We start from the raw sequence: 25,276 nt of genomic DNA, 5'->3' as shown, positions 1-25,276 counted from the left end.
TAGAGGGATATGTGGAAGGAAGGGGCTTAGATAGTCTTAGGCAAAGTTTAAAGGTCAGCACAACATTGCGGGCTGAAGGGCCTGTATTGTGCTGTACTGTTCTATGGTTCTATGATAAAGGGGATCTGAGGGGTAAGTTTTTCTTTACACAGTGCTTGAAATCTGGAACACACTGCCAGAGGAGGTGTGGAATCAGACACGTACCATGTTTAAGAGGTACTTGGACAGACACTTAAGTAGGTGAGGCACAGAAGGAAAGGGACCTAGTGTGGGCATATGGGATTAGTGTAGATGGAAAAAATGATTGGCAGGGACGTGGTGGGCTGAGGGGCCTGCTTCCATGTTGTACAACTCAATGACCCTCTGAGGGAGCAACACACACACATGCGCAGCGGTGATAGCAAGTGTGGGAAAATCACAAGGGTAAAATACACACACGCACACAACGAACTGGGTACAAACCATCAAGGAAAAGCAATACAATACCTGCCACCCCTTGACTCAGTTGCAGGCATGACTCTACTGCCAGGAATACTAGCTTAAAACACTCCTAACCTGTTGAAGTGCACACCTTACCAGTGGTCTCTCCAGCATCATTTCACGAAGAGAGAGAACCAGGCACATGTAGCTCTCTTTATAGTGCTGGAGGGCTGGGGGGTGTCCAGCCCGGGTAGTTCAAAAAGGCCAATGGCCCGGTACCAGCAGGGGCTAATCGATCACAAAAGGCCAATGACCTGAGGCCAAGTACAAAGGTGTTTAAAGGGGCCAAGGGTCAGGTATGCACTGATGGGTGGGATGGAGCCAAACCTTGAATGACAGTGGTGTGTCTTTCGACCAGGTAATGGACAGTGCTGTCACGTGACAGCCACAGCCCTCCACAATACACCACCAGCCCCTGGAATGGTGAGTCCTCATGGTCAAGTAATGTGTGGCCGCTGTTGAGCATCGACTGTCAGTGGGGAGGGGGAAGAGTGAACAAAGGGAAAAGAGACCGAGGTGTCAGATGAGAGTCTGGGAGGGGAACCTGGGCAGTGGGTTCAATGGTCCTTGGGTTGTCCAAGCAGGAGATGTGGAGATGTTCTGCCGGTTTGTGATTGTTCTCCCTGCAGCAATGGAGAAGGTGGCGGACTGACAGGTCGGTCGGTGGAGGGAGGGGGTGACCAGGGTCCCAGCCGCGGGCTCCGGGCGTCGGCAGAACGGGCTCCACGTCCGTGCCTGGTGCACAGGCCCCGCCCCCTGAGGTGGCCCCGCCCCCCGCGTCAGTTGCGGCTTCAATGGCGCGCCTTCAGGCGCGTTCCCGCTTCCCGCTCGCTCTGGAGCCGGCGGAGCGCGTTCCCGCCGGCGCGGCCCCGCTGAGTGGCGGCCGCTGCGGCCGCCCGGGGCCCCGGGGCTGATGGGCGGCGGGATGGGTGAGGGCGGCGGGGCGGAGGTGGGCCCGGGCCCCGGGGCCTGGGGCTGGGGTGCGGGCCGCCTGGCGCTGCTGACGGCCGCCGCCGTGCTGCTGCCGGTGCTGCTGACCTGGTGGTGCGGCGGGCGGCGGGCCCGGGAGCGGGCGCGGGCCGGGGGCCCGGGCCGACACCGCTGGCTGGACTCGGACCTGTTCGGCCGGCCCACCTACTGCAGCGAGTGCGGCCAGGCCGCGCTGCGGGGCAGCTACTGCGACGGCTGCGGGGCCTGCGTGCACCCGGCCTGCGAGGCGGCGGCCGAGCGGCGGCTGCGCTGCAAACAGCCGCTGAGCGCGGCCCGCGGCCCGGCCCGGCACCACTGGCTCCGCGGCAACCTGCCGCTCTGCAACCGCTGCGCCGTCTGCGGCCTGCAGTGCGGCTCCCGGCCGCGCCTCTGCGACCAGCGCTGCGTCTGGTGCCAGCAGGTGGCCCACGACGGCTGCCTGGCCCGGGTCCCCCCCGCCTGCCCCCTCGGGCCGCTGCCCCGGGCCGTCGTCCCCCCGCAGTACCTGCACTCGGTGAGCCGCAGGTCCCGGGAGCCCAGCGACCCGGCGCAGGTATGGTGGGGTGTGGGGGGGGGGGGTGCCGGGTGTGTGTGGGGGGGGTGCCGGGTGTGTGGGGGGGGGGGCGACGGGTGCCGGGGTGTGTGGGGGGGGGGCGACGGGTGCCGGGTGTGGGAAGGGGGTGGGGGGCGACGGGTGTGGGGTGTAGGGGGAGGGGGGACAACGGGTGGGGGGGGCGGTGATGGGTGCCGGGTGTGGGGGGGGGGTCGACGGGTGCCGGGTGTGGGGAGGGGGGAGCGATGGGGGTGGGGGTGTAGTGAGGAGCTGGTGAAGCCTCGAGGGTGGGGATGGGTACGGTTGGGGCACTGGTGTGGTGGGGGCGATAGGTAGGGTGAGGGGTGTGTGGTGGAGATCTGCACTGGTGTTCTGTGCTGTGGAGAAAAATATTTCCTCAACTCTCCTTGAACGGTTCTCCCTCGTTACTGATCCCTCTGCTCAGGCAGTACGTCCGTTGTTTACCCATCGAACCCTGTCATAATTTAATGTATTTTAATTAAATCTCTTCTTGGCCGTTTTCTTCCCACGAAGCCCCCACAGCCCAGACCGGCTGCTTCTGTCCCGTGGCTCCGTGCAGTCTGTGCCTTCGTCCGGCTCACCTGTCCTGCCTCTTCAGCCAACCGATGGAACCGTTCCCGTGGCCAGAACCCTCAGATGTGGTCTCCAAGCTCCCTCCGTTCCTCAACACCTCTCACTTCCCCATTTATTCCCTCCCCAAACCCATCTCCTCGCACTCTCTGGGTTGGACCCCGTTTGGTGTTCCTTTGGCCTGTGCATTAATGAATCCGACAGTTTATTTCCCTCGTTTTTTGGCACTGGGAGTGATGGAGGGTAAGGGTACTCGGCACCTTCTCCCCACACCCTGCCCCCCTCCCGGGGTGGAAAGTTGCTGCTCCTATTCGGGGCTATGATTTGGCATGGAGGAAATTTGCTGGAAAGTAAACAGCATGGCGGGGTGAATAAAGGGTAAGCGTAGGAACGTGGGAAGGTTTCATTGATGGGAATTTCCTTCTGATCTGTGTCTATTGAACAGTTTGTCCTGCAGTTCCTGACTGCAAGTTCTGCACAAGCCCCAGGTCTGTATATTGTGAGCTCCACTGATGCACAGTTCCTGCAGGTCTCTAGATTGGGTTCTCACTGCAGCCTATGCGCCAGGCACTCTGCGCATTTCGTGGTCCCATGTTTAATATTCTTTGTTTCCCCATCCCTTGCAGTACACCTACATGTGTGCAGAGAACTGGTGCCCAGTGCTGGTCCTCGGGAACAGTCGTAGTGGGAACAACATGGCTCAGAGTCTGATGGGTGAATTCCGCAGCATTCTTAACCCTGTTCAGGTAATGTCCCGAACCTCGGTGTTCCTCGGTAACACACCCCGAACTGGGAACGTCCCTGAACCTCGTTGCTCCTCGGTAACACACCCCGAACTGGGAACGTCCCTGAACCTCGGTGCTCCTCGGTAACACACCCCGAACTGGGAACGTCCCTGAACCTCGGTGCTCCTCGGTAACACACACCCCAAACCGGTGATGGGGTACTGCAGGGGTCAGTGCTGGGACCTTCGTTTGTCATATGTATAACTGACTTGGATGAGAACGTGGGTGGTCTGATTAGTAAGTTTGCTGACGCACAGAACTGGGTGGAGTTGTGGATAGTGAGAAAGATTGTCCTAAGGTTACAGTGGGGCATAGATCAGCTGCAGGAGTTGGGTGAGGAGGTGGCAGATGGAATTTAATCCAGACCAGTGCGAGGTGATCCATTGTGGGAAGTCATACTGGCAGGTCATGTACAGTAAATGGCATGGACCTTGGACTGTCCATGTGCTGAGACCCTGGAGTCCAAGTTCATCTTTTCCCGAAAAATGGCGCCACAGGTGGATAGGGTTGGTATTGGTTTATTATTGTAACTTGTACTGAGGTACAGTGAAAAACTTGTCTTACAAACCGATCATACAGGTCAATTCATTACCAGTGCAGTTACATTGTGTTAGTACAGAGTGCATTGAGGTAGTACAGGTAAAAACAATAAGAGTACAGAGTAAAGTGTCACAGCTACAGAGAAAGTGCAGTGCAATAAGGTGCAAGGTCACAACAAGGTAGATCATTAGGTCATAGTCTGTCTCATTGTATAAGGGAACCGTTCAATAGTCTTATCACTCTGGGGTAGAAGCTGTCCTTAAGTCTGGTGGTACGTGCCCTCAGGCACCTGTATCTTCTACCCGATGGAAGAGGAGAGAAGAGAGAATGTCCCGGGGGGGTGGGGTCTTTGATTATGCTGGCTGCTTCACCAAGACAATGAGAGGTAAAGGCAGAGTCCAAGGAGGGGAGGCTGGTGTCCGTGATGCGCTGGGCTGTGTCCACAACTCTGCAGCTTGCAGTCCTGGGCAGAGCAGTTGCCGTACCAAGCTGTGATGTATCCAGACAGGATGCTTTCTATGGTGCATCGGTAAAAGTTGGTGAGAGTCAAAGCAGAGAAGGAAAGGTGGAGAAGGCACTTGGCACGTCTGCGTACAGTTCTGGTTGCCACACTACAGGAAGGATGTGGTAACAACAGAGAGCGTGCAGCGGGTGTTTCCAGGAACAGAGGGCTGTGGTTACAAGGAGACGCTGGACAGGCTGAGATTTGTTCTCACTGGAATGAGGGACCTTCTCAAACACCATAAGGTCATGAGGGGCACAGAAAGGATATACAGTCTTTCTCCCAGAGTGGGGCAGTCTAGAACCAGGGGGCACAGGGTTAAGGTGAGGGGAGGAATTTAAAGGTGACCTGAGGGGCAGGTTTTTCACACAGAGGGTGGATATGGAACAAGCTGGAGGCAGATCAGATGAGTGTTTTTGGACAGGTACCTGGATGGGAAAGGGATACTGGTGTAGCCAGGTATCACGGTCAGCATGGATGAGTTGGGCCGAAGGGCCTGTTTCTGCACTGCACAACTTGGACTCCGTGACTCACGGGTGGGTGGGTTGAACAGGACGAGGACCTGATGACGGCTGCAAGACTGAAAGTCACACCAGTGGCATCCTTTACAGTCACCACTGTTTGTCAGTGGGTGTGGCATCCCTCCCCTCCCCTGGGAAGTCCCCTCCCCTCCCTCGGGGAGCCCCCTCCCACCCACCCACAGGGTAGCTAGCTAGCTCCCTCCCTTCCTCTGTGGGGAGCCCCCCTCTCCTTCCTTCCGTACAGTGTCTGGTGGGTGTGAAGAGAGGGCTGACGACTGGTGTCAGTGTGATTCCCTGTGTTGGTGCCACCACCGGCTGCCGTCTGTGTTGCCCAGCGCCCCAGCTCTGCGAGCAATTTGGGCGTGTGGTTAGATCTGTGCAGTGCCATCACTTTGTGCTGAAGACTGATTTCTCTTCCGTAGGTGGTTGATCTTGGAACTGTGACTCCGTACAAGGCTCTGCAGCTCTGCACCCTCCTCCCCAGCCACTCTGCGTGTGTGCTAGTGTGTGGTGGTGATGGAACTGTGGGCTGGGTCTTGGACGCCATTGATGAGATGAAATACAAGGTGTGTTAGAGTGAAGCTCCCTCCGCACCGTCCTGTCACACACTCCCAGGGTCAGATACAGGGTGAGGCTCCCTCCCCGTTATCCCATCACACACTCCCGGGGTCAGACACAGGGTGAAGCTCCCTCCGCACCGTCCCGTCACACACTCCCGGGGTCAGACACAGGGTGAAGCTCCCTCCGCACCGTCCCGTCACACACTCCCGGGGTCAGACACAGGGTGAAGCTCCCTCCGCACCGTCCCATCAGACACAGGGTGAAGCTCCCTCCCCATCGTCCCATCTCACACTTCGAGGGTGGGGACATCAGAAATTATGTGGGAGCTGCTGCAGCTCTGGGAACCACTGGGTGGAGGTGAGGGGAGCTGGGACAACCAGGGACAGCTGCTTCCCCCCAACCTCTGGTAGGGAAGAGGAGGGCATGATATTTAGTTGGAAGGAAGCTCATTGATTGCGTTGTGGGGCTGCAGCCTGTGCAAGGAGGACAGCTTTCGCAAGCTGAAACCCTGGATTGGGGTGGAGTACTTGCATGTCAGCTCTCTCCCACCGCGGGCGGGGCCCGGCACAGATCTGCTGGAACTGCAAGGTGAAGGCACCTCTCCCAGCCTGTGGGACACTGGAGCCACTGGGCATCTCCCTTCCCCACCCATTCATCCCCCTCCCTCATCCTGGTCTTCAGCGGGGTGGGCACGGCTCCTGGTGCTGACTCACTCCACCCTCAGGGAGCAGTCACTCCTGTGGATCCTCACGGTTTCAGTAGGTGGTGAGGATCTGCATACACTGAGCTCTGTGTGGGCACACACCCAGGGTCTCAGCCCCTTGCCCATCGGGACAGACACTGATGTTTTGGTTGCTCTTCAGCCCCAAGCTCCTGATGTGGAGGGAGGGAGTGGGTCGGGGACTTCCTCACCCTCTGCTCCTGCGCTTGACTGAGGTGGCCATTCACAGGGCCAGCGGGGCTGTGGAGGGATCCGACTGCCTGCTTAGCTTCCAAGGACGCCTTGTGCCTGGGGCCATGGGCATCTTGGGCTGAGGCTCAGCCTTTGAGGAGCACCCCCCCCCCCCCCCCCGCGTGTGTGTGTGTGTGTTGCTCCCCCCCCCAAGAAAGGTTTACAGAAAGTTGTAGAGAGAGCGAGGCAGCACAGGGAAGGGGATGCAATTTAAAGATGTGGGTTACAGAGACTGAATGAAGGGCTGTCCAGCACTGTGTTTGAAACTGTCTGCTGATGTGATGACTGATGGCTGACCCTGTGCAGAGACAGGAGCAGTACATTCCACGTGTGGCCATTCTGCCTCTGGGCACTGGGAACGACCTCTCTCGCACGCTTGGCTGGGGCGCTGGTTACGCTGGTGATGCAACAGCGGAAGGGATCTTACGCCAGGTTCTGGAGGGAGAGACTGTGAAGCTGGATCGGTGAGTCAAAGGGCAGTGTTTCTGTGAGATGTTGGCATGACCAGTGTGCCTCGCTGTCCGGAGGTGGTGAGGAACTGCCTCGAACCACCACCATCCTGGCAAAAGTGTCATTGGGGACGGAGTTCCAGTGACACTGGGAGACAGAATGGGAAAGCAAAGGGGACTGTGTGCCCTTGTACACACATCGCAGCAAATGGATAAATGGGTCCAGCAAGCACTTCATATCTACATCTGGGTCTGGTCTGCAAGCTGCAGGAAGGATGCCCGTGATCGCGGGAGTGTTCTCGCTGGGAGATGTGGCGAGTTCACTGTTGGTGTAGCGAGTAACTGCAGAGTGTTTTGTAGATGGTGCACACTGCATCCAGTTTCTGCACAAGTGGTAATGGCACAGGAAATAGCCAGTTGGCCCATCAAATCCCTGCTGGCTCTCTGTCACCCCATCCCCACTCTGCCCCAGCACATTGTTCTCCCTTGTGCCTAACTGACCATCTCCACCGTCCCACTGCAGAGTTGTAGATCAGTGGTGCTGCTCACAGTCCCTACGAACATAAGAGGGTAATTAGGGAAAGAGCAGGGACCGAAGGGGCAATCTGTGTGTGGCACCGGACCAAATGGGTGGGTCGTAAATGAAAACTTGTCACCTGCATTCACTGAGGAGAATTCCAGAGTGAAATTGGAGTCATTGAGTCTAGAACACATTCTAGAAATTCTAGAGCTGTTACCATTAAAAAGGTGGTGTCAGATGTCTTTGGGGGCACCCAGGTGGATAAATTGTACGTAAGGCAGATGAGAGAACATGGATCAGCATGTGAATTATGCTGTTGTGGCCATTATTGAGACTTGGTTGCAGGAGGGGCAGGACTGGCAGCTCAGTGTTCTGATGTTTTAGACATGATAGAGGGGGAGGGCTGGCATTACTCATCAGGGAAGATGTCGCAGCAGTACTCAGAGAGGACATACTGGAGGGCTCGTCTACTGAGGCAATATGGGTGGAACTGAGGAATAAGAAAGGGACGACCACGTTAATGGGACTATGTTAGACCTCTCAATAGTCAGTGCGATTTAGAGGAACAATTTTGTAGAAAGATAGCATACAATTGCAAGAAAAATAAGGTTGTGTAGTAGGTGATTTTAACTTGCCACATATTGACTGGGACTCCCAGTACTGTGAAGGGATTGGATGGGGTAGAATTTGTCAAGTATGTTCAGGAAAGTTTCCTCAACCAATATGTAGAGGTCCCAGCTAGAGAGAGCACAATACTGGATCTCCTCTTAGGGAACAAGACAGGGCAGGTGACAAGTGTGTGTAGGGGAACACTTTGGACCTAGTGATTATAAATCCATGGAGGATAGGACTGGTCCTAGGGTTGTGATTCTGAATTGGAGCAAGGCCAATTTCGATGGCATCAGAAGGGATCTGGCGGGCGTGGATTGGGATAGGCTGTTTTCCTGCAAAGAGATGCTTGGTAAGTGCGAGGCTTTCAGAAGCTAAATACTGACAATACAGAATCTGCATGTTCCTGTTCAGATAAAAGGCAAGGCTGACAGGTTTAGGGAACCTTGGTTATTGAGGGATATTGAGGCCCTGGCAAAGAAAAAGGTGGTGTATATCAGGTACAGGCACTTAGGATCAAATGAGGCACTTGAAGAGTATAAGAAATGCAAGAGGACACTTGAGAGAGAAATCAGGAGGGCTGAAAGAGGACATGAGGTTGCTCTGGCAGACAGGGTGAGAGAGTCCCAAGGGTTTCTACAGCTACATTAAGAGCAAAAGGGTAGCAAGGGTCAAAATTGTTCCTCTTGAAGATCAGCATGGTCATCTATGCATGGAGCCAGAAGGGATGGGGAAGATCTTAAATGGAATTTTTGCATCTGTGTTTACTCTGGAGACACGGACTATAGAATTGAGGCAAAAGAGTAGTGAGGTCATGGACCATATCTGGATTACGGAAGAGGAGGTGCTGGCTGTCTTGAGGCGAATGAAGGTGGATAAATCCCCAGGGCCTGATGAGGTGTCCCCTCAGGCCCTGTGGGAGACTAGTGCCAAAATTGCAGGGATCCTGGCAGATATATTTAAACCGTCCTTAGCCATGGGTGAGGTATCAGAGGACTGGAGGATAGTTAATGTTGTTCTGTTTGTCAAGAAAGGATCTAAGAATAAGCTGGGAAATTATAGGTCTGTGAGCCTGACGTCAGTCATGGATAAATTATTGGAAGGTATTCTGAGGGACAGGGTAAGTATTTGGATAGACAGGGCCTGATTAGGGATGGTCAACATGGCTTTGTGTGTGGTAGGTCATGTCTAACCAATCTTATTGAGTTCTTCGAGGAGGTTACCAAGAAGGTCGATGAGGGAAAGGCGGTGGACGTTGTCTACATGGACTTTAGCAAGGCCTTTGACAAAGTCCTGCATGGGAGGCTGCTCCAGAAGGTGAAGTCACTTGGCATTCAGGCTGAAGTAGCCAAATGGATTCAACATTGGCTCAGCAGGAGAAGCCAGAGAGTGGCAGTAGATGGTTGACTCTCTGACTGGAGGCCTGTGACTAGCGGTGTGCTGCAGGGATCGGTGTTGGGTCCATTGTTGTTTATCATCTATATTGATTTAGATGATAATATGGTAAACTGGATCAGCAAATTTGTGGATGACACCAAGATTGGGGGGTGCAGTGGACAGCGAGGACGGCTATCAAAGCTTGCAGCGTGATCTGGACCAGCTGGGAAAATGGGCTGAAAAATGGCAGATGGAATTTAATGCAGACAAGTGTGAGGTGATGCACTTTGGGAGGACAAACCAGGGTAAGATTTACACAGTGAATGGTAGGGCTGTGAGGTGTGCGGTAGAACAAAGGGACCTGGGAACACAGATCTGTAGTTCCTTGAAAGTGGCATCACAGGTAGCTAGGGTCGTAAAGAGAGCTTTTGGCACATTAGCCTTCATAAATCAGGGCACTGAATACAAGAGTTGGGATGTTATGTTGAAATTGTAGAAGTTGTTGGTGAGGCTGAATTTAGTATGTGTGCAGTTCTGGTCACCTACTGTACCTACAGGAAAGCTATCAATGAACTTGAAAGAGTGCAGAGAAAATTTACAAGGATGTTGCTGGGACTTGAGAACCTGAGTCATAGGGAAAGGTTGAATAGGTTAGGACTTTATTCCCTGGAGCGCAGGAGAATCGGGGAGATCTTATAAAGGTATACAAAATTATGAGGGGGTATAGATAGGGTGACTGCATGCAGGCTTTTCCTCCTCGGGTTGGGTGAGACTAGAACTAGTGGTCATAGGTTAGGGTGAAAGGTGAAATATTTAAGGGGAGTCTGAGATTGAGGGGTCTGGATAGGTACATGGATGGGAGGGGTTTGGAGGGATACGGTCCGGGTGCAGGTAGATGGGACTAGGTAGATCAGGTCGGCATGGACTAGATGGGCTGAAGGGCCTTTTTTATGTGCTGTAGTGCTAAATCCCCAGGACCTGATGAGATGTATTCCACCTGCTATGGGAACAAGGTGGGAGATTCTGGAACCCTGCTACATTTCTGAATCTTTGCTGGCCAGGTGCCAGGAGGGCGGCAGGTGTGCTCCCTCGCTCCGAGGGCGGCAGGGTAATTACAGGCTGTTGTTTGTGGGGTGGTTACTGGGAAAAACCGAGGGACAGGATTACTCTACACGTGGAAATGCAGAGAGTGATCACAAAGGGGCCGCATGGCTTTGTTAGGTGGCAGGTCCTGTCTGAACAAAGTGAATTCTTCAAAGACGTGACAAAATGTTTCGGGGGAAGTGTGGTTGTGGTTCACATGGACCAGTAACACCTTGGACAAGGCTCCATGTGGGAGAACACTCTGAAAGGTTAGGGCCATGGGATCCAGGGCAAGTTGGTAATTGAATCCAGCATTGGTTTGGGGGATAGGAGAGGGAGATGGTGAAGGGGTGTGTGACTGGACACCTGTGACTGGCGGTGTACCACGGTGGGAGATGGTAGTGGGGTGTGTGACTGGACGCCTGTGACTGGTGGTATACCACGGTGGGAGATGGTAGTGGGGTGTGTGACTGGACACCTGTGACTGGCGGTGTACCACGGTGGGAGATGGTAGTGGGGTGTGTGACTGGACGCCTGTGACTGGTGGTATACCACGGTGGGAGATGGTAGTGGGGTGTGTGACTGGACGCCTGTGACTGGCGGTGTACCACGGTGGGAGATGGTAGTGGGGTGTGTGACTGGACGCCTGTGACTGGTGGTGTACCACGGTGGGAGATGGTAGTGGGGTGTGTGACTGGACGCCTGTGACTGGCGTGTACCACGGTGGGAGATGGTAGTGGGGTGTGTGACTGGACGCCTGTGACTGGCGGTGTACCACGGTGGGAGATGGTAGTGGGGTGTGTGACTGGACGCCTGTGACTGGCGGTGTACCACGGTGGGAGATGGTAGTGGGGTGTGTGACTGGACGCCTGTGACTGGTGGTGTACCACGGTGGGAGATAGTAGTGGGGTGTGTGACTGGACGCCTGTGACTGGTGGTGTACCACGGCTTGGTGCTGGGACCTGCTGTGAGCAGTACTGACATGCATGTGGCAAGTGTGACTTTGTCAGGCTGCATCAGGACACTGTCCCAACGGCAGCCAGGGTCTCAGTCCCAGGGGTGGGTGGTGGGGCTCTGTACTGGGGGACTGTCCGGTAGGGGTGGGGGGCAAATCCGGGACCTCGGTCACCAGCTCACCCCGTCCTTCCCGTCCCACAGGTGGAGAGTGTGGCTCACCAAAGGATTCTACAGTTTCCATCGACCCAAGGTAATGGCAGCCCCCACTGGACTCTCCCCCGAACCCTCACCACAGCCACCCCATCCCCCACCCCCACAGCTGACCCACCTCCCCACAATCCTTCCCCTCGCCCCTGCACCTCATCTCCGTGTCCTGTGATGGAATGCTCTGCCCCTCCCCTCCTCCCCCCCCCCCCCCCACCGAGCTACATCTGTTCCCTTTTCTCTCCCAGGTCTTCTCCATGAACAATTATTTCTCCATCGGACCCGACGCCCTCATGGCCTTGAACTTCCACGAGTGCCGGCAGCAAAGTCCCTTCCTGTTCTCCAGCAGGATTATTAACAAGGTGGGTGAGTGGGTTGGGGTGGGGGGAGCTCCCTCCTCACGGGGCACCACGGCAGGGCTGGGCTGGAGCAGGGAGGGTGATGGCTCTGTGCCGAGGCTGCTGCACTCATCTCGCACGTAGCCTGCCCCCTTCAGCAGCCACTGCGCACTCCCTCCTTGGAACAGGAGCAGCAGGTCACTTTGGGCAGGCCCCCCAACTGCCCGCTGCCTGGTCCGCGAATGGCCACCTCGGCCTGGCCGCGGAGGTCCCCCCACTGATTCTTCCCCACCCCCTCCACAGCGGGGGCCCAAGGGTCAGGAGAGTGGGGCTGACACTTCGACTACTCAACCTCTCCCACTCCGTGGTACACGGACTCCTCCCCACCAGAGAAGTGCAGGCAGCTGGGTCCCTGAACCAACGTAACCTGTCCGACAGCACCGCTCTGTGCAACACCCTCCACCCCAGGTTCCTAGTGCAAGGGGGAGGACTCCTGTACAGAGACACCTCCCCTCACTGCCAGGTGACGGAACAGGCCGCCATGGCATGTCCGGGTGGCAGACGAGGGTGTAGAGGAGCGGCCTGTCCAGGACACCGTGCGGTGTGAATGACTCGGGGCATTTCAGAGAGACAGCGTTACGTGGGACCAGCTCTAGAGGAGGTTTTCAGTGCTTGGGTCCGATGACCAATTCTGGCCAAGCAGTGGTCAGCCCAGTTGGGATTGTCCCACACACACAAGCCCTGTGACAGGATGGCTGGAGCCTTTGGCCTCAAACCCCAGTGACCAGAAACTCGCTCCTCCACCATCCAGTCTGTCCTTTGTCCCACAGCCAGAGCCCCTCTCTCTGCCGGCGGGGAGTGCTCTGACTGGGGATGACTGTGTCCCAGGCTCTGATAAGGTCCCGGTAGAAGACAGGCCAGCTCCCGCAGAGCAGCGTGGCTGATGCTCGCCGCTGGGAGCTGTGTGTCCTGAAGGCAGTGCCCTGGCGGGAAAAATACATCACAGCACAGGTCACCCGGGAGGATGCTTGGTGTACAGGGTCCAAGGGTGCGGAGTCACCGCGGGGTTTGGACACACATCAGTGACTGACCGCTCAATCAGGAGACTCTGGACTGGGGCACAGACCCCGGGCTTCCCCCTGCCCCAGAAGAAACCCGCCAGCTCCTGGATCTCAGCAGCAAAGGCAGGGGTGGGACCACAGCGACCAACCCATCCCATAGTGTGGAGGTCACCAGTTAGTTTGTGACCAGGACTCGGTCCCCGTACTTGGAGAAGTCCTGTCCAGCACCCTGGGCGGGTGGTGACCTTCACCTCCAGCTCCTGCCAGTTTACTGGTCAGACTTCCTCTGTGGGGATGAGGTAGACTCCCTCAGAGAGGAGGTGCGTGGTGCTCCACACAGTCTCATCTCCTCCAGCAAGGAGTCCACCCGCCACTGACTACGAGTAGTCGGGAACATTTCTCCCAATTGATCCATGTGGAGGATGTGTGCTGGGAGCTTTACTCTGTATCTAACCTGTGCTGGTCCTGTTGCAAACACCTGGGTTTGGGCTGGACTGCAGTGAAGATGGAGTTGTGATGTGTCTCTCTGCTGAGCTGCTGGAGGGGGTTGTGCTCTAAAGCTCTCCGAAGGATGGCTGGTGCCAATGATGTTGTGCTTGTGTTTTGTGAAGGCTGTTTACTTCTTCTACGGGACCAGAGACTGTCTGGTTCAGACGTGCAAGGACCTGGACAAGAAGATTGAGGTGAGCTCCCTGCTCCTCGTCACACGGGCCCTGCTCCCGGTGGTGTTACCCTCAGCTTCTCATCTCTGTCTCACCTGAGCCCTGTACATCAGGAGATTCACCGTGTCCGTGTCTCAGTGGTCTCGCGCTCCAACCCCACCTGGGTGCTCAATTCCCCCTTCGGTCACTGTGTTGTTCCCCCCCCCCCCCCCCCCCAACAGGCCTGGCACGTGGTGAGCGGCGTCCACAGAAAGAGTGACCGGTGTCATGGGCAGGAGAGCAATGGCTGAAGGTGATGCCTTCAGCATCCACCCTTCTTGCTGCTGCTATCACGTCATCCCTGCCCGCCCTGTGGGAACTTTCTATTCACATGCTAGCTGCCCTGCCCCCTGCAGTGACTAAGCACGTCATTGGGTGTGAAGCGAGGACCCTCCTGATCTGATGGAACTGCTTCCACTTGTGCAGCCTGTCTGCTCCCTGCCATGGTTTTCCTGCCCACTTCCTTCCCCAGAGCCTTTGCCTCCCCTCACTCTCTGCTCTGTTCCTCCCAAGGTGGAGTTGGATGGTGAGTGGGTTCCACTCCCCAAGCTGGAGGGAGTCATTGTCCTGAATATCGCTTACTGGGGCGGAGGCTGTCGACTGTGGGACGGGACTGGCAGTGAACCATGTCCCCCAGCCAGGTAAGGCCACGCACTGGGAGCAGGAGCCCAGGGTTGGGGTGTAAGGGGGTGGGTGGGTTGGGGAGAGGACATACAACAGTACAGCACAGGTACACGATGCCAAATTAAACTCATCCTTTCTGCCTGCACATGATCCATTTCCCTCCATTCCCTGCACATTCATGTGTTTATATAAAAGCCTCTTAAACACCACTATCGTATCTGCTTCCACCACCACCACCAGCAGCCTGTTCCAGGCATCCACCACTCTGTGTTTTTAAAAAAAACAAACTTGCCATGCACATCTCACTCATTCAATGCAACATTCCTACCCTATCTATGCCTCTCATGATCGTATAAATCTCTATCGGCTTTCCCTTCAGCCTCCAACGCTCCAGAGAAAACAATCCCAGTGAACCTCTTCTGCACCCTCTCCAAAGCCTCCACACCCTTCCTGTAATGGGGCGACCAGAACTGCACACAATACTCCAAATGTGGCCCGACCAAAGTTTTATACAGCTGCAACGTGACTTCCTGAGTGTTACACTCAGCACCTGGACTGATGAAGGCGAGCTGCTGTACCCCACCTTTCCCACCCTATCCCTTGTGTTGCCACTTTGGGGGAGGGTCGCCACTGGGGTGAAGGGAGGTGTGTGAACACCCCGGATAGCCTTGGTGCCACCACTGTAGTGAAGGTTGCAGTGCAGTGTGACGTGTTTACATGGCATTAGATGGGAGTGTGGGGCCATGAGGGGGGTGTGCGGGGATCACACGGACCAGTGCAGTGTCTGACTCTCCAGTAATTGTACCCTGGGGTCTGTTCCTGCAGCCACAATGACGGTCTATTGGAAGTGGTCGGTGTGTATGGTTCCTTCCACTGCGCTCAGATCCACGTCGGATTGGCCAGCCCCATACGCCTGGGACAGGCCCACACTGTCAGGGTAAGTCTGTGCTCCCGGGGGTGTGAATGTTTGTGGGAGCATGGTCGGAGAATTGGTGTAGAGGTGTCTGTGGACGATGAGGAGCAAAGATACGGTCCTCTGATTTGGGGGATGATTCCCTTTGGCAGGGGTCAGTCACAGACCATTGCTCCCATTTTTGGGATTTGGTTGTAGTGAGGGTCCTATATTTTGGGGTTTGGGTCAGGATCGATCCCATGGTTGGTCAGAGGTGAGCAGTTTTTGTTTTCCAGGGAATCCCCCAAACTTGTCGGGCCAATTTGGTTGATGTGACCAATAGATGGTTGATGTGATTTGCATGGAGCTCGGTGAGGATTTACCGAAAAGTTTGGGCCCTTGGGATCCAAGGCAGGATGGCAAATTGGTAATGGGACTGGAGGGGGATGGCTTTGGCGATTGGCTGTCTGTGACCACACAGATCAATGCTGGGGCTCCTGCTTGTTTCCATGTTCTTTGATGACTTGGCCGTGAACGTAGGAGGTATGATTCGTAGGTTTGCAGATGATACAAAATTGTGGTGATAGTGATTAAGATATTGATCAGAAGGGCAGAGCAATGGCAGGTGGAATTTAATCCTGGGAAGTGTGGTGATGCCTTTGGGAGGTGTAATGAGGTCAGGACATACAGAGTGAATGGTAGGGCCTTGGGGGGTATTAAAGAACAGAGGGACCTGGGTGTATGTGCAAGCCCTGAAAGTGCCAGCACAGGTGAATAAGATGGTGAAGGTGGCTTCATTAGTTGGAGAACTGGAAGGGAATGAGACAACTTTATAAAGCTGTAGTGTTGTGTGCATTCCTGACCTGAAGACAATCACCCTGCACACTGGTTGGGCAGGGATGCTCTCAGTCACGAGGTTTTGTACCTACCCTCTTTCTGTTTTAACTTTGGCCTTTATCCCTAGGTCCATATTAGAGTCGTAGAGCAATACAGCACAGAAACAGGCACTTCGGCCCAACTGATCCATGCCGACCACAGCATCCTCCCTGCTAGTCCCAGTTGCCCGCATTCAGCCAATAATCCTCCAAGCCCTTCCCCTTCATGTACCTATCCAAATGCCTCTTAAATGTTGCAGTTGTACCTGCCTCGACCACTTTCTCTGGCAGCTCATTCCAGGTACTCACCACCCTCTGTGCAAAGACATTACCTCTCAGGTCTCTTTTAAATCTTGCTCCTCTTTTCTTGTATCCATTCCCTCTAGTTTTGGACTCCCCATCTTGGGGAATAGACTATGACCATTCACCTTATCCATACCCCTCATGAATTTATAAACTCCTATGAGGTCATCCCTCATTCTCCTATGCTCGAAGGAATAAAGATCCAGCGTGGCCAGCATCTCCCTATACCTCAGGCTTGCTAGTCCAGACAGCATCCTTGTAAATCTCTTCTGCACCCTTTCCAGCTTGACAATGTCTTTCCTATAACAGGGTGAACAAAACTGTTCCCAATACTCCAAGTGCGGCCTCACCAACGACTTATATAACTGCAACACAATGTCTCTACTCCTAAACTTGATGCCCTGACTGAAGGCCAGCATGCTAAATGCCTTCTTCACCACCCTGTTTACTTGTGTGGCCACTTTCAGCAAACATTGCCCTTGTTTTCCCAGGCCCCTCTGTTCCACAACACTTGTCAGTGCCCTGCCATTCACTGTACAGGTCCTACCCTGACTTGAATGTCCAATATGCAACACCTCACACTTAACTAAGTTGAAATCCATTTGCTATTCCTCAGCCCATCTCCCTCACTGACCAAGATCTCTTTGCAATTCATTGTAACCTGCTTCACTATCAACAAGACCCCCTAATTTAGTATCATCAACAAACTTGCTAATCATGCCATGTACATTCATATCCAAATCATTTACATATATAATGAATAACAGAGGTCCCAACACTGACCCCTGGGGCACCCCACTAGTCACAGGCCTTCAGTCGGAGAATCAACCTTCAACCATCGCCCTCTGCTTCATATCAAGCCAATTCCAAATCGACCTCACTAGCTCCCTCAGAAGGGCAGGCACGGTAGTGTAGCGGTTAGTGTAATGCTATTACAGCACCAGTGACCAGGATTCAAATCGGGCCACTGTCCGTAAGGAGTTTGTACGTTCTCCCCACGTCTGCGTGGGTTTCCTCCGGGTGCTCTGGTTTCCTCCCACATTTCAAATACATGCATGTTAGGAAGTTGTGCGCATGCTATGTTGGCGCTGGAAGCGTGGCGACACTTGCGGGCTGCCCCCCAAATCACTACGCAAAAGGTGCATTTCACTGTGTGTTTCGATGTACATGTGACTAATAAAGATCTTAGAATCCCATACACCCTAACCCAGATCAGCCTGCCATCGCAGAACCTTGTCAAAGGCCTTACTAAAGTGCATACAGGCAACATCCACTAGTTTGTTGTTTTAAAATAACCATAATTACAAAGTGATCATTTCTATGTGGTACAGTGACACAGCTGGTAGGCCTGCTCCACATCCTGGGTTAAATCCCAACATCAGATGCTGTCTGTGTGGCGTTTGCACGTTCTCCCTGTGACCACATGGGTTTCCCCCGGGTGCTCCGGTTTCTTTCTGGATCCCAAAGGCTTGCAAGTTGGTGGGTTAATTGGCCGCTGTAAATTGTCCCTAGTGTGTAGGTGAGGGGTGGAATGTGGGCAGGGTGGTGTAGGATTAGTGGAAATGGGTGTCTGATGATGGATGTGGACTCAAGGACCTGTTTCCATCCTGTACGTCTCCCCTGACTCTGCACTGTATGGAGGATCTCAGAGCAGATTCAGCAGGATGGTGCCTGGGTGGGGTGACTCAGTTCAGAGGAGATGCTGCGTTTGTTCACTTTGGAGTGGAAGCTGAGGGGTGCACAGATTAATAGATAGTGTGGAACGAGAAAGCAGACAGAGGGTGAGGGGGATTGGAATCTGGAACGCATGGCATGGAGGCAGAGACTCTCCCGATGTGCAACAGTGCCTGGAGCAGCATGTGATTGCCAAGGCAGAGAAGGCACAGAGCGAGTGTTGGGAGATGGGATCAGTGGGGATGTGGGCTGACTGACGGACTTGCCTTCGCCCACAGCTGACGCTGAAGAGTTCCATGATGCCGATGCAGGTGGATGGTGAGCCTTGGGTCCAGGGGCCGTGCACGGTGCTCATCAGTCACAAAACGCAGGCACTGATGGTTCAAGCCCCGGCCTCAGCACCCGATGGATCTCAGGGTGACCCAGAGGCTGATGGGGGGAGTGAGGAGCCCCAGCAGCGGCGCTGAGGACAGCTGGGCTCAGGACCCAGGGCAGCTGCTTGGTTACTGGGGCCCGGGACAAGATTGATGCACTTTACTGGACCCTCTGCCAGGGGAACAGGCTCCCTGCAACAGAGACAAAAAGCTTTTCACTCCAGAGGTTCCTGCACTGGAATGTCCAACTCATTCTGGAGTGAGGGGGGAGACTGCTGATCCCTGTGGCCGAGGATGGAGAGGAACACGCACTGACCTTGCGTGCTGACCCTACGTGCTGGTAGGCTATCCCACCACATCCCCTAAAGCCCTGCCCTTGGATTTGATGCAGGCCTGCTGCTCACAGTGCCCTCCCTGGGAAATGGCCTTTCATCCAATCACTGACAGGACAAACCCCCTGCAGTGCGTGATTGGCAATGCAAAGTGCATGGACCCTGGCCAGAAGTTTGGGTAAGATGGCACTGTGCCAGTGTCTGAGGCATGCCCTGGCAGTGTGAGGGAGGAGTTTTATGCAGAGAGAGTCGCTGCCTCAGTGTTGAGGTCTGACAGTTCAGTGAGTGCCCATAGTTTCCACCCTTTCCCTGCCTCATCACTGCTCCTGGACCCTGTGAGCTTGGTAAGCTCTGGGCTGGGCTGCTGCTTCCTGTCTCCACTGTTGTTTGAAGTTGCTGATTTGGGATGTTTTCGTGTAGCGTTGTGCTTCCTGTGTTGTTCCTCAGCTCCGGTTTGACCCAGTGGTGAGCTGCTGTGCCAGAGGGCTCCGTATGAGCCAGCACTCCTCTCCACCCAGGCTGGGTCCTGTCAATGTGATGTTATTTACAGCTGTTTGTTCCTGGGGCGTTTGTTCATCTTTACCTGGCAGGTCTGACCAGCGTGAGCAGAGCAGGATGGCAGCCCAGAGTGGGATACAGCCTGACAGTGGCCCAGTGACTGTGGGCTGGCACTGCTGGTACTTTACCCTCAACAACATCACGCAACCCTGGAGCCACCCAGCAGAGCTTGGGCAGAACCAAAGGTGATGGTTCAGGCTGAGGAACCTTCATTGGAAAAGTGAGAAAGCAAATGTGTTTTAAGTAGCAGAAGAATGGACAAAATGGGTACAGAACAAGGCTACAGAAAGTCTGATTATTCAAAGACCTGGCAGTGGAGAGGGGCCAAAAGAAACACCAGTGCCCACGGCTGAGGCACGTGGAGGTGGCTGCTGTTCCTCGAGCCTGTGCTTTCATCACTGGAGTGGTGAGGAGGGTAGGGTGACAGGTGACCAGAGCCCTGGGGCCATTCCTGTGGACCACATTTGCTTTCTCCAATGTAAAGGCCAGTATGCATTTTACCCTTACTATCCCAGGAGTTGCTCTGTATACCACACTGTCCCTTGTGTTGCTCCGGTTTGACCCAGTGGTGAGCTGCTGTGCCAGAGGGGCTCTGTGTGAGCCAGTACTCACCAGCCAGGCTGGGTCCTGTCAATGTGATGTTTACATGCTGGCCACGTTTCACACCCCAACTCCTGTAACACAGGACCTTAATGCAGTGTTGTGATTTGTCTGAATGGCAAGGTTGGATGAACTTGCTCTGTGGTCAAACTGTAATTTAAATAATGTGAAATAAATTTGGAGAAACTCTGCTGTTTCTATTTGTCCCCTTTCTGGTAAATGTAAAGATCACACAAGTAGGGCCTCACCAGCCAGATGTTCTGTCCTGGAATCTCCCCACAGACTGCATTGCACTGGGCTGACCAGCCAGGGTCTGTCTTAGGGTCAGTCAGACCCATTCAGTGTTGGAGGGGGTGTGGGCCAGTATAGTGAACATGAGGATTAATGTGGGGCTGGAGGGGCAGGACTCTCCTTCCTACCCCCAGGACAACATGAGCAGCACACAGACAATACCAGATTTATTGGGTCCTGCAGAATTACATAAACAAATAGTCCCAGTACTAAGGGTGATTCTCGCCTCGGTCACTCTCCACAGGAACCATGGAGAACGTTGCCGCAACCAGGCTCCCAAAGTCTTTTCATTCCATCTTTATACCAAATTATATTAGAACTTAGTACCAAAAAATAGACTGATCAAATGTCAAAGTTTAAAAAAATATCTCATAACAGCCAGAAGCACAATAACTAAAGATGATCAGTTGTAGAAGAGCTTGGTCTCTGCAGACACCTCATCCCATCTCCCTCTGCCAGCAGGAAGACTGCCCCCAGCCTTCCAGTGGTGGGAGGGGGAAGGGGTGAGAGTCTCAGCCACTCCATATCAGCACACACACTGCCACCACAGGTCCAGCCCAGTTAACACCCACCACCAAGGCTGGGGGTGTGGGTGCTGAGCCAATCACTGGCCCTGGCCCTGGCCCACAGTGAGCTTGGTGCTGCTGGAACACAGCCAGAAGGCAGGGAAGATCTGGCCACGGAACTGGGCTCTGAAGCAGAACAGCAGCAACATGGCAGCACCCACAGAGAAGAAAGCCACCTCCCCCCGCCTCGAAGTCCAGGTAGAACCCCGACCACACGGGGCAGGGGTGTGTGTAGAACCACCTGCTGACCTCCATGCCAGGCTGACAATGTCTGACCAAAGCTCTCAACACACCAGCTCAGTGGGTTCCTGCCCAGGCGACTGCTGGAGCCACTGCGATCCATGCCAGCACATGCCACACCAATCGCCCAGAAGCTGTTACCCTCAATGCCAACCTCCCATAGTGCCGGCCATTTGCAAACCACTGCAAGCCCAGCACCTGGCAACAGTTAAAGAAGCGCTCAGGCAGGTCCGGGTACACTTGTGGCTGCTCACTCACAGACACGCTGGTGTAGCGATCGCTCAGGACAAGCTTCTTGTGGGCACTCCGCTGGTTGAAGGTCACCTTACTGTTGTCTGTCAAACCAAGGACACAGCAACATTAGTGTCAGCAATACTCCACAAGTGGGCATCTTGCCTCTGCATTTTAATCAATAGCAAACCACAGGCAGCAGTGCTCCAGTGTAACTGGCCTGACAGTTTTAATTTTGGGTATCTGTGCCAGCATTTACTACTCATCCCTAGTTACCCCAGGAAAGTGGGGGGGCAAGTTGCCCTGAACCACTGCAGTGGTAGTGCTGAAGGTGTTCCCACACTTTTGTTCACAGGCATTGGACCCAGTGGCTGGAACCTGCAGCTGGTGGTGCTCCCCTTGTCCTCAGTGGGAGAGGTGGTGGGGTTGGGAGGTTATGTTGGAGTAGCCTGGGTGAGAAAGTGCCATTCAGTTTTGTGGACGGTGGGTACTGGAGGGAGGATGGAACAGGTGGGGAAGTGTGAAATTGTCCATTATGGCAAAATAAAGCAGCACATTATCACAAGAGGGAGCAAGGTAAGGCAATGAGAGCTATCCAAAGGACGTAGGTGGGGGAGTGGCCATACTGGAGCAGCTGTTTTAAGGTGCAGAGACCTATGAGGGGCTTCGGTAAGGAGGCTGAGTGGAGGTACAGTAAGGCAAGGCAAAGTCCTTGTTTAAACCAGTAGTGACTTGAGGGGTAGAAATGAGAGTCAGTGGCTGCTCCTTGTGAGCTCTGGGAGACTGGGGAGCAGTCAGGTATCCCTGACAACTGTGTCTGACTGCACTCCTCTCTGATCACATGCAGCAGTTGGAGTGGACAGGAGTCAGAGAATGTTACAGGTAGGAGTTTTCAGGGAGGTGGTCACACCAAATGTTCAATTGGATGGATCACTGCCAGGAGGGGCAGACAGGTAGTGCAGGATTCTGAGAAGTATATTGTTGTGGCAGGGCAGACTCTCACCGGAAGCAACAGCAGCAGCCGGATCAGTAGCACCAGACTCACTCTGCTGGACAAGGAGAGCTGTACTGATAGGGGGACTTTAGTCAGGGGCACAGACACACATTTCTGTGGCTGTGAGCAAGACTCCAGGATGATGCTCCCTGGTGTCAGGGTCAAAGATGTCTTCGTGTGTGTGTGTGTAGAACATTCTGAGAGGGGAGGGAGAGCAGCCAGAGGTCCTGGTCCATACTGGTACCAATGACATGGGTAAGAGAGACGAGGTCCTGCAAAGAGAATTTAGGGAGTTAGGTAGAAAGTTGAAAAGCAGGACCTCCAGGGTTGTAATCTCAGGATGACTCCCTGTGCCACGTGCTAGCGAGTATGGGAACAGATAAGTGCATGGCTGAGAAGCTGGTGCAGGAGGGAGGGCTTCAGATACATGGATCATTGGGATCTCTTCTGGGGCAGGGGTAGCCTCAACAAGGAGGGCATGTTGCTCCTGAACTGGAGGGGGTCCAATGTCCTTGCAGGCTGGTTTGCTGGTGCTACTCATGAGGCAGGGGGGTGGGACCCAGAGGGGACTGGTAGAATTACTGCAAGGAGCCCTGCAGGTAAGGCAGATGAGCTGAGAGCAGCTCAATATTGCAGGCTATGGAAGCTGTGACAGAGGGGAGTGAAGTGGAGAGGGAGTGTTGAGGACAAGAAAGGATCTATAGCAGTACTTGGAGGATATCCTCAAGGGATCGGTCAATGAGGCTACACGAGGAAAACTCGGGAACAAGAAAGGGGCAGTCACCCTGATGTGATTATACTATGGACCTCCTGATATTCAGTGAGAATAAGAGCAGACGTAGAGGCAGTCCACAAAAGGATGTAAAAGCAATAGGGTAGTGGTAAGTAGAGATTGCCTTCATGCAAGGGCTTAGATGGCGAAGAATTTATAAGATGCATTTGAGAGTTTTCTGAAGCAGTGGAGAGAGCTCTACCAGAAAGTGGGCTGAACAACCTTATCTTAGGGAGCGAGGATGGGGAGTGACTGAAGTGTCTGTGGAACCCCTCGGGAACAGTGACCCTAGTCTGATAAACTTCAAGGTAGTCATGGAAAACAGATCACGCTGTGTTAGGGCCCTACACTGGGGGAAGGCAGATTTCAATGGTGTAAGTCAGGACCTGGGAGGATAGATCTGGAGGCAGCATCCGATAAGTGGGAGGCATCTGAAAGCGAGATAGTGAGAGTCAGCATGTCCCTGGAAGGGTAAGAGGCAAAGATGGCAAGTTTAGGGAACCTTGATTAACAAAGGATATTGAAGATTTGTTCAGGGAAAAGGAGGCAACAAATGTCAGGTATAAGAAATTGTTATTGAACAAATCACGAGGTTTATAGGGGATGTAGGAAAACAAAATAACAGGTACAAAAAGGGGGCATGAAATGACCTTGGCAAGTAGGATTAAGGAGAATCCTAAACTCTGAGTTAAAAGCAAGAGGGTGGCTTGGGAAAAAGCCAGTCTCCTCAAGGACCGGAGGGATAGTCTATTGGTGGGGCCAGGGGACATCTGTGAGGTGCTGCTCATTGGTATTCACCAGGGAGGAGAGTTAAGGGAGGGTACACTGACATTGTGGAGAATGTCTGTATCAGGAACGAGCAAGTGTCAGAGATATTGGAGCACATTGGATGGATAAATCCTAGGACCTGACAGGATCTATCCCAGGATACTAACAGATGCAACAGAAGAGATTGCTGGGGTTCCAATGGAAATTTTTGCATCTTCGTTAGCCACGAGTGAGGTCCCAGAAGACTGGAGGACGGCTAATGTTGTTCCCTTGTTCAAAAAGGGCAGTAGGGATAAGCCTGCAGACAGGCCGGGGAGCCTTGGATCAGTGGTAGGGAAGTTGTTGGAGATTCCGAGGGTTTATGTTCCCTTGGATTTACTCGGACTGATTTGGGAGAATCAGCAGGTTTTGTGCAGGGGAGATCCTATGTCATAAATCTGACAGAGTTTTTTCGAGGAGGCAGCTAAGAAAACTGATGAATGCAGAGAGGTAGACATGGCTTACATGGGCTTTTGACAAGGTCCTGCATGGTGGGGTCCCACCATCAGTAGTATCTACAGAAGGTGCTGCCTTAAGGAGGCAACATCTATCATCAAAGACCCCCACCATCCGGGCTGTGCCAGCTTCTTGCAGCTCCCATCGGGCAGGAGGTACAGAAACCTAAAGTCCCCACACCACCAGGTTCAGGAACAGCTATTTCCCTTCAACCATTCGGTTCTTGAATGATCCGGCACAACCCTAATCACTGCCTCAGTACAGCAACACCGGGACCACTTTGATCACTTTGCACTAAACTGTATTTTTTGTTCTAATTGTTCTTTCTTGTAAAAAATTGTGTATAATTTATGTTTTTCTTGTGAATGCTGCTTATCTGATGCTCTGTGCCTGTGATGCTGCTGCAAGTAAGTTTTTCATTGCACCTGTGCACACATGGACTTGTGCAGATGACAATAAACCCGACTTTGACTTTGGTCCAGAAGGTTAAGGAGCCAATGATCAGAGGTTTTATGGTAAACTGGATCCAAAACAGGATTGGTGACAGGAGGCAGAGGTGGCGGGGTATTTGTCAGACTGGGAGTCTGTAACCAGTGGTGTACCACAGGGATCTGTGCTGGGACCTCCGTTTGTCATTTATATAAATGATGGATCAGAATGTAGGTGGTCTGATTAGTAACTTTGGAAATGAGACAAAAGTTGTTGGAGCAAGGAAGGTTGTCTAAGGATACAGAGGGACGTAGATTAGGTAGAAAGTTGGGCAGAGCAATGGCAGATGGAACTTAATCCACACAAGTGAGAGAGAATGCACTTTAGGCATCAAATCTGGTGGAACATGTAGAGTAAATGGCAGGGACCCAAGGAGCATTGATGTACAGCTGCAAGTCATAGCAAGTGGCAACATAGGTGGATAGGGTAGTGAAGGAGGAATTTG

The 25,276-nt window shown here is 53.7% G+C and overlaps 2 protein-coding genes across 3 annotated transcripts in view; one reads left to right on the top strand and one right to left on the bottom strand.

Moving 5' to 3' along the window:
* The first annotated feature begins 1,255 nt into the window (after positions 1-1,255).
* On the top strand, positions 1,256-20,175 carry dgke (diacylglycerol kinase, epsilon). Its single transcript, XM_052033275.1, has 10 exons — positions 1,256-2,002; positions 3,220-3,339; positions 5,364-5,507; positions 6,761-6,918; positions 11,651-11,699; positions 11,902-12,015; positions 13,664-13,735; positions 14,267-14,394; positions 15,203-15,314; positions 18,400-20,175. Exons 1-10 carry the CDS (start codon positions 1,394-1,396, stop codon positions 18,586-18,588), a joined length of 1,695 nt encoding a protein of 564 aa, XP_051889235.1. The 5' UTR covers positions 1,256-1,393; the 3' UTR covers positions 18,589-20,175.
* Positions 20,176-20,424: 249 nt separating this feature from the next.
* trim25 (tripartite motif containing 25) overlaps positions 20,425-25,276 on the bottom strand; it is a 32,221-nt gene continuing 27,369 nt past the window's right edge. Inside the window, exon 9 of one of the 2 annotated variants that reach the window (XM_052033274.1) lies at positions 20,425-21,417. In XM_052033274.1, the coding sequence (XP_051889234.1) occupies positions 21,140-21,417 (278 nt within the window). In that variant the 3' untranslated portion in view covers positions 20,425-21,139. The remainder of the gene's footprint in view (positions 21,418-25,276) is intronic. The other variant, XM_052033273.1, reaches the window with a different exon arrangement.

This window comes from Pristis pectinata, chromosome 18, assembly GCF_009764475.1.
Source record: "Pristis pectinata isolate sPriPec2 chromosome 18, sPriPec2.1.pri, whole genome shotgun sequence".
Classification (NCBI taxonomy): Eukaryota; Metazoa; Chordata; class Chondrichthyes; order Rhinopristiformes; family Pristidae; genus Pristis; species Pristis pectinata.
This window is presented reverse-complemented; position numbering and strand designations above follow the sequence as displayed.

What these genes read in the sequence shown, in the direction of transcription:
- dgke (XM_052033275.1), top strand. Translation starts at nt 1,394, where the DNA reads ATGGGCGGCGGGATGGGTGAGGGCGGCGGGGCGGAGGTGGGCCCGGGC. An exon ending in GAGACTGTGAAGCTGGATCG is followed by an intron (nt 6,919 to 11,650) that starts GTGAGTCAAAGG and finishes CCCGTCCCACAG; the next exon opens with GTGGAGAGTGTGGCTCACCA. An exon ending in ACCTGGACAAGAAGATTGAG is followed by an intron (nt 13,736 to 14,266) that starts GTGAGCTCCCTG and finishes GTTCCTCCCAAG; the next exon opens with GTGGAGTTGGATGGTGAGTG.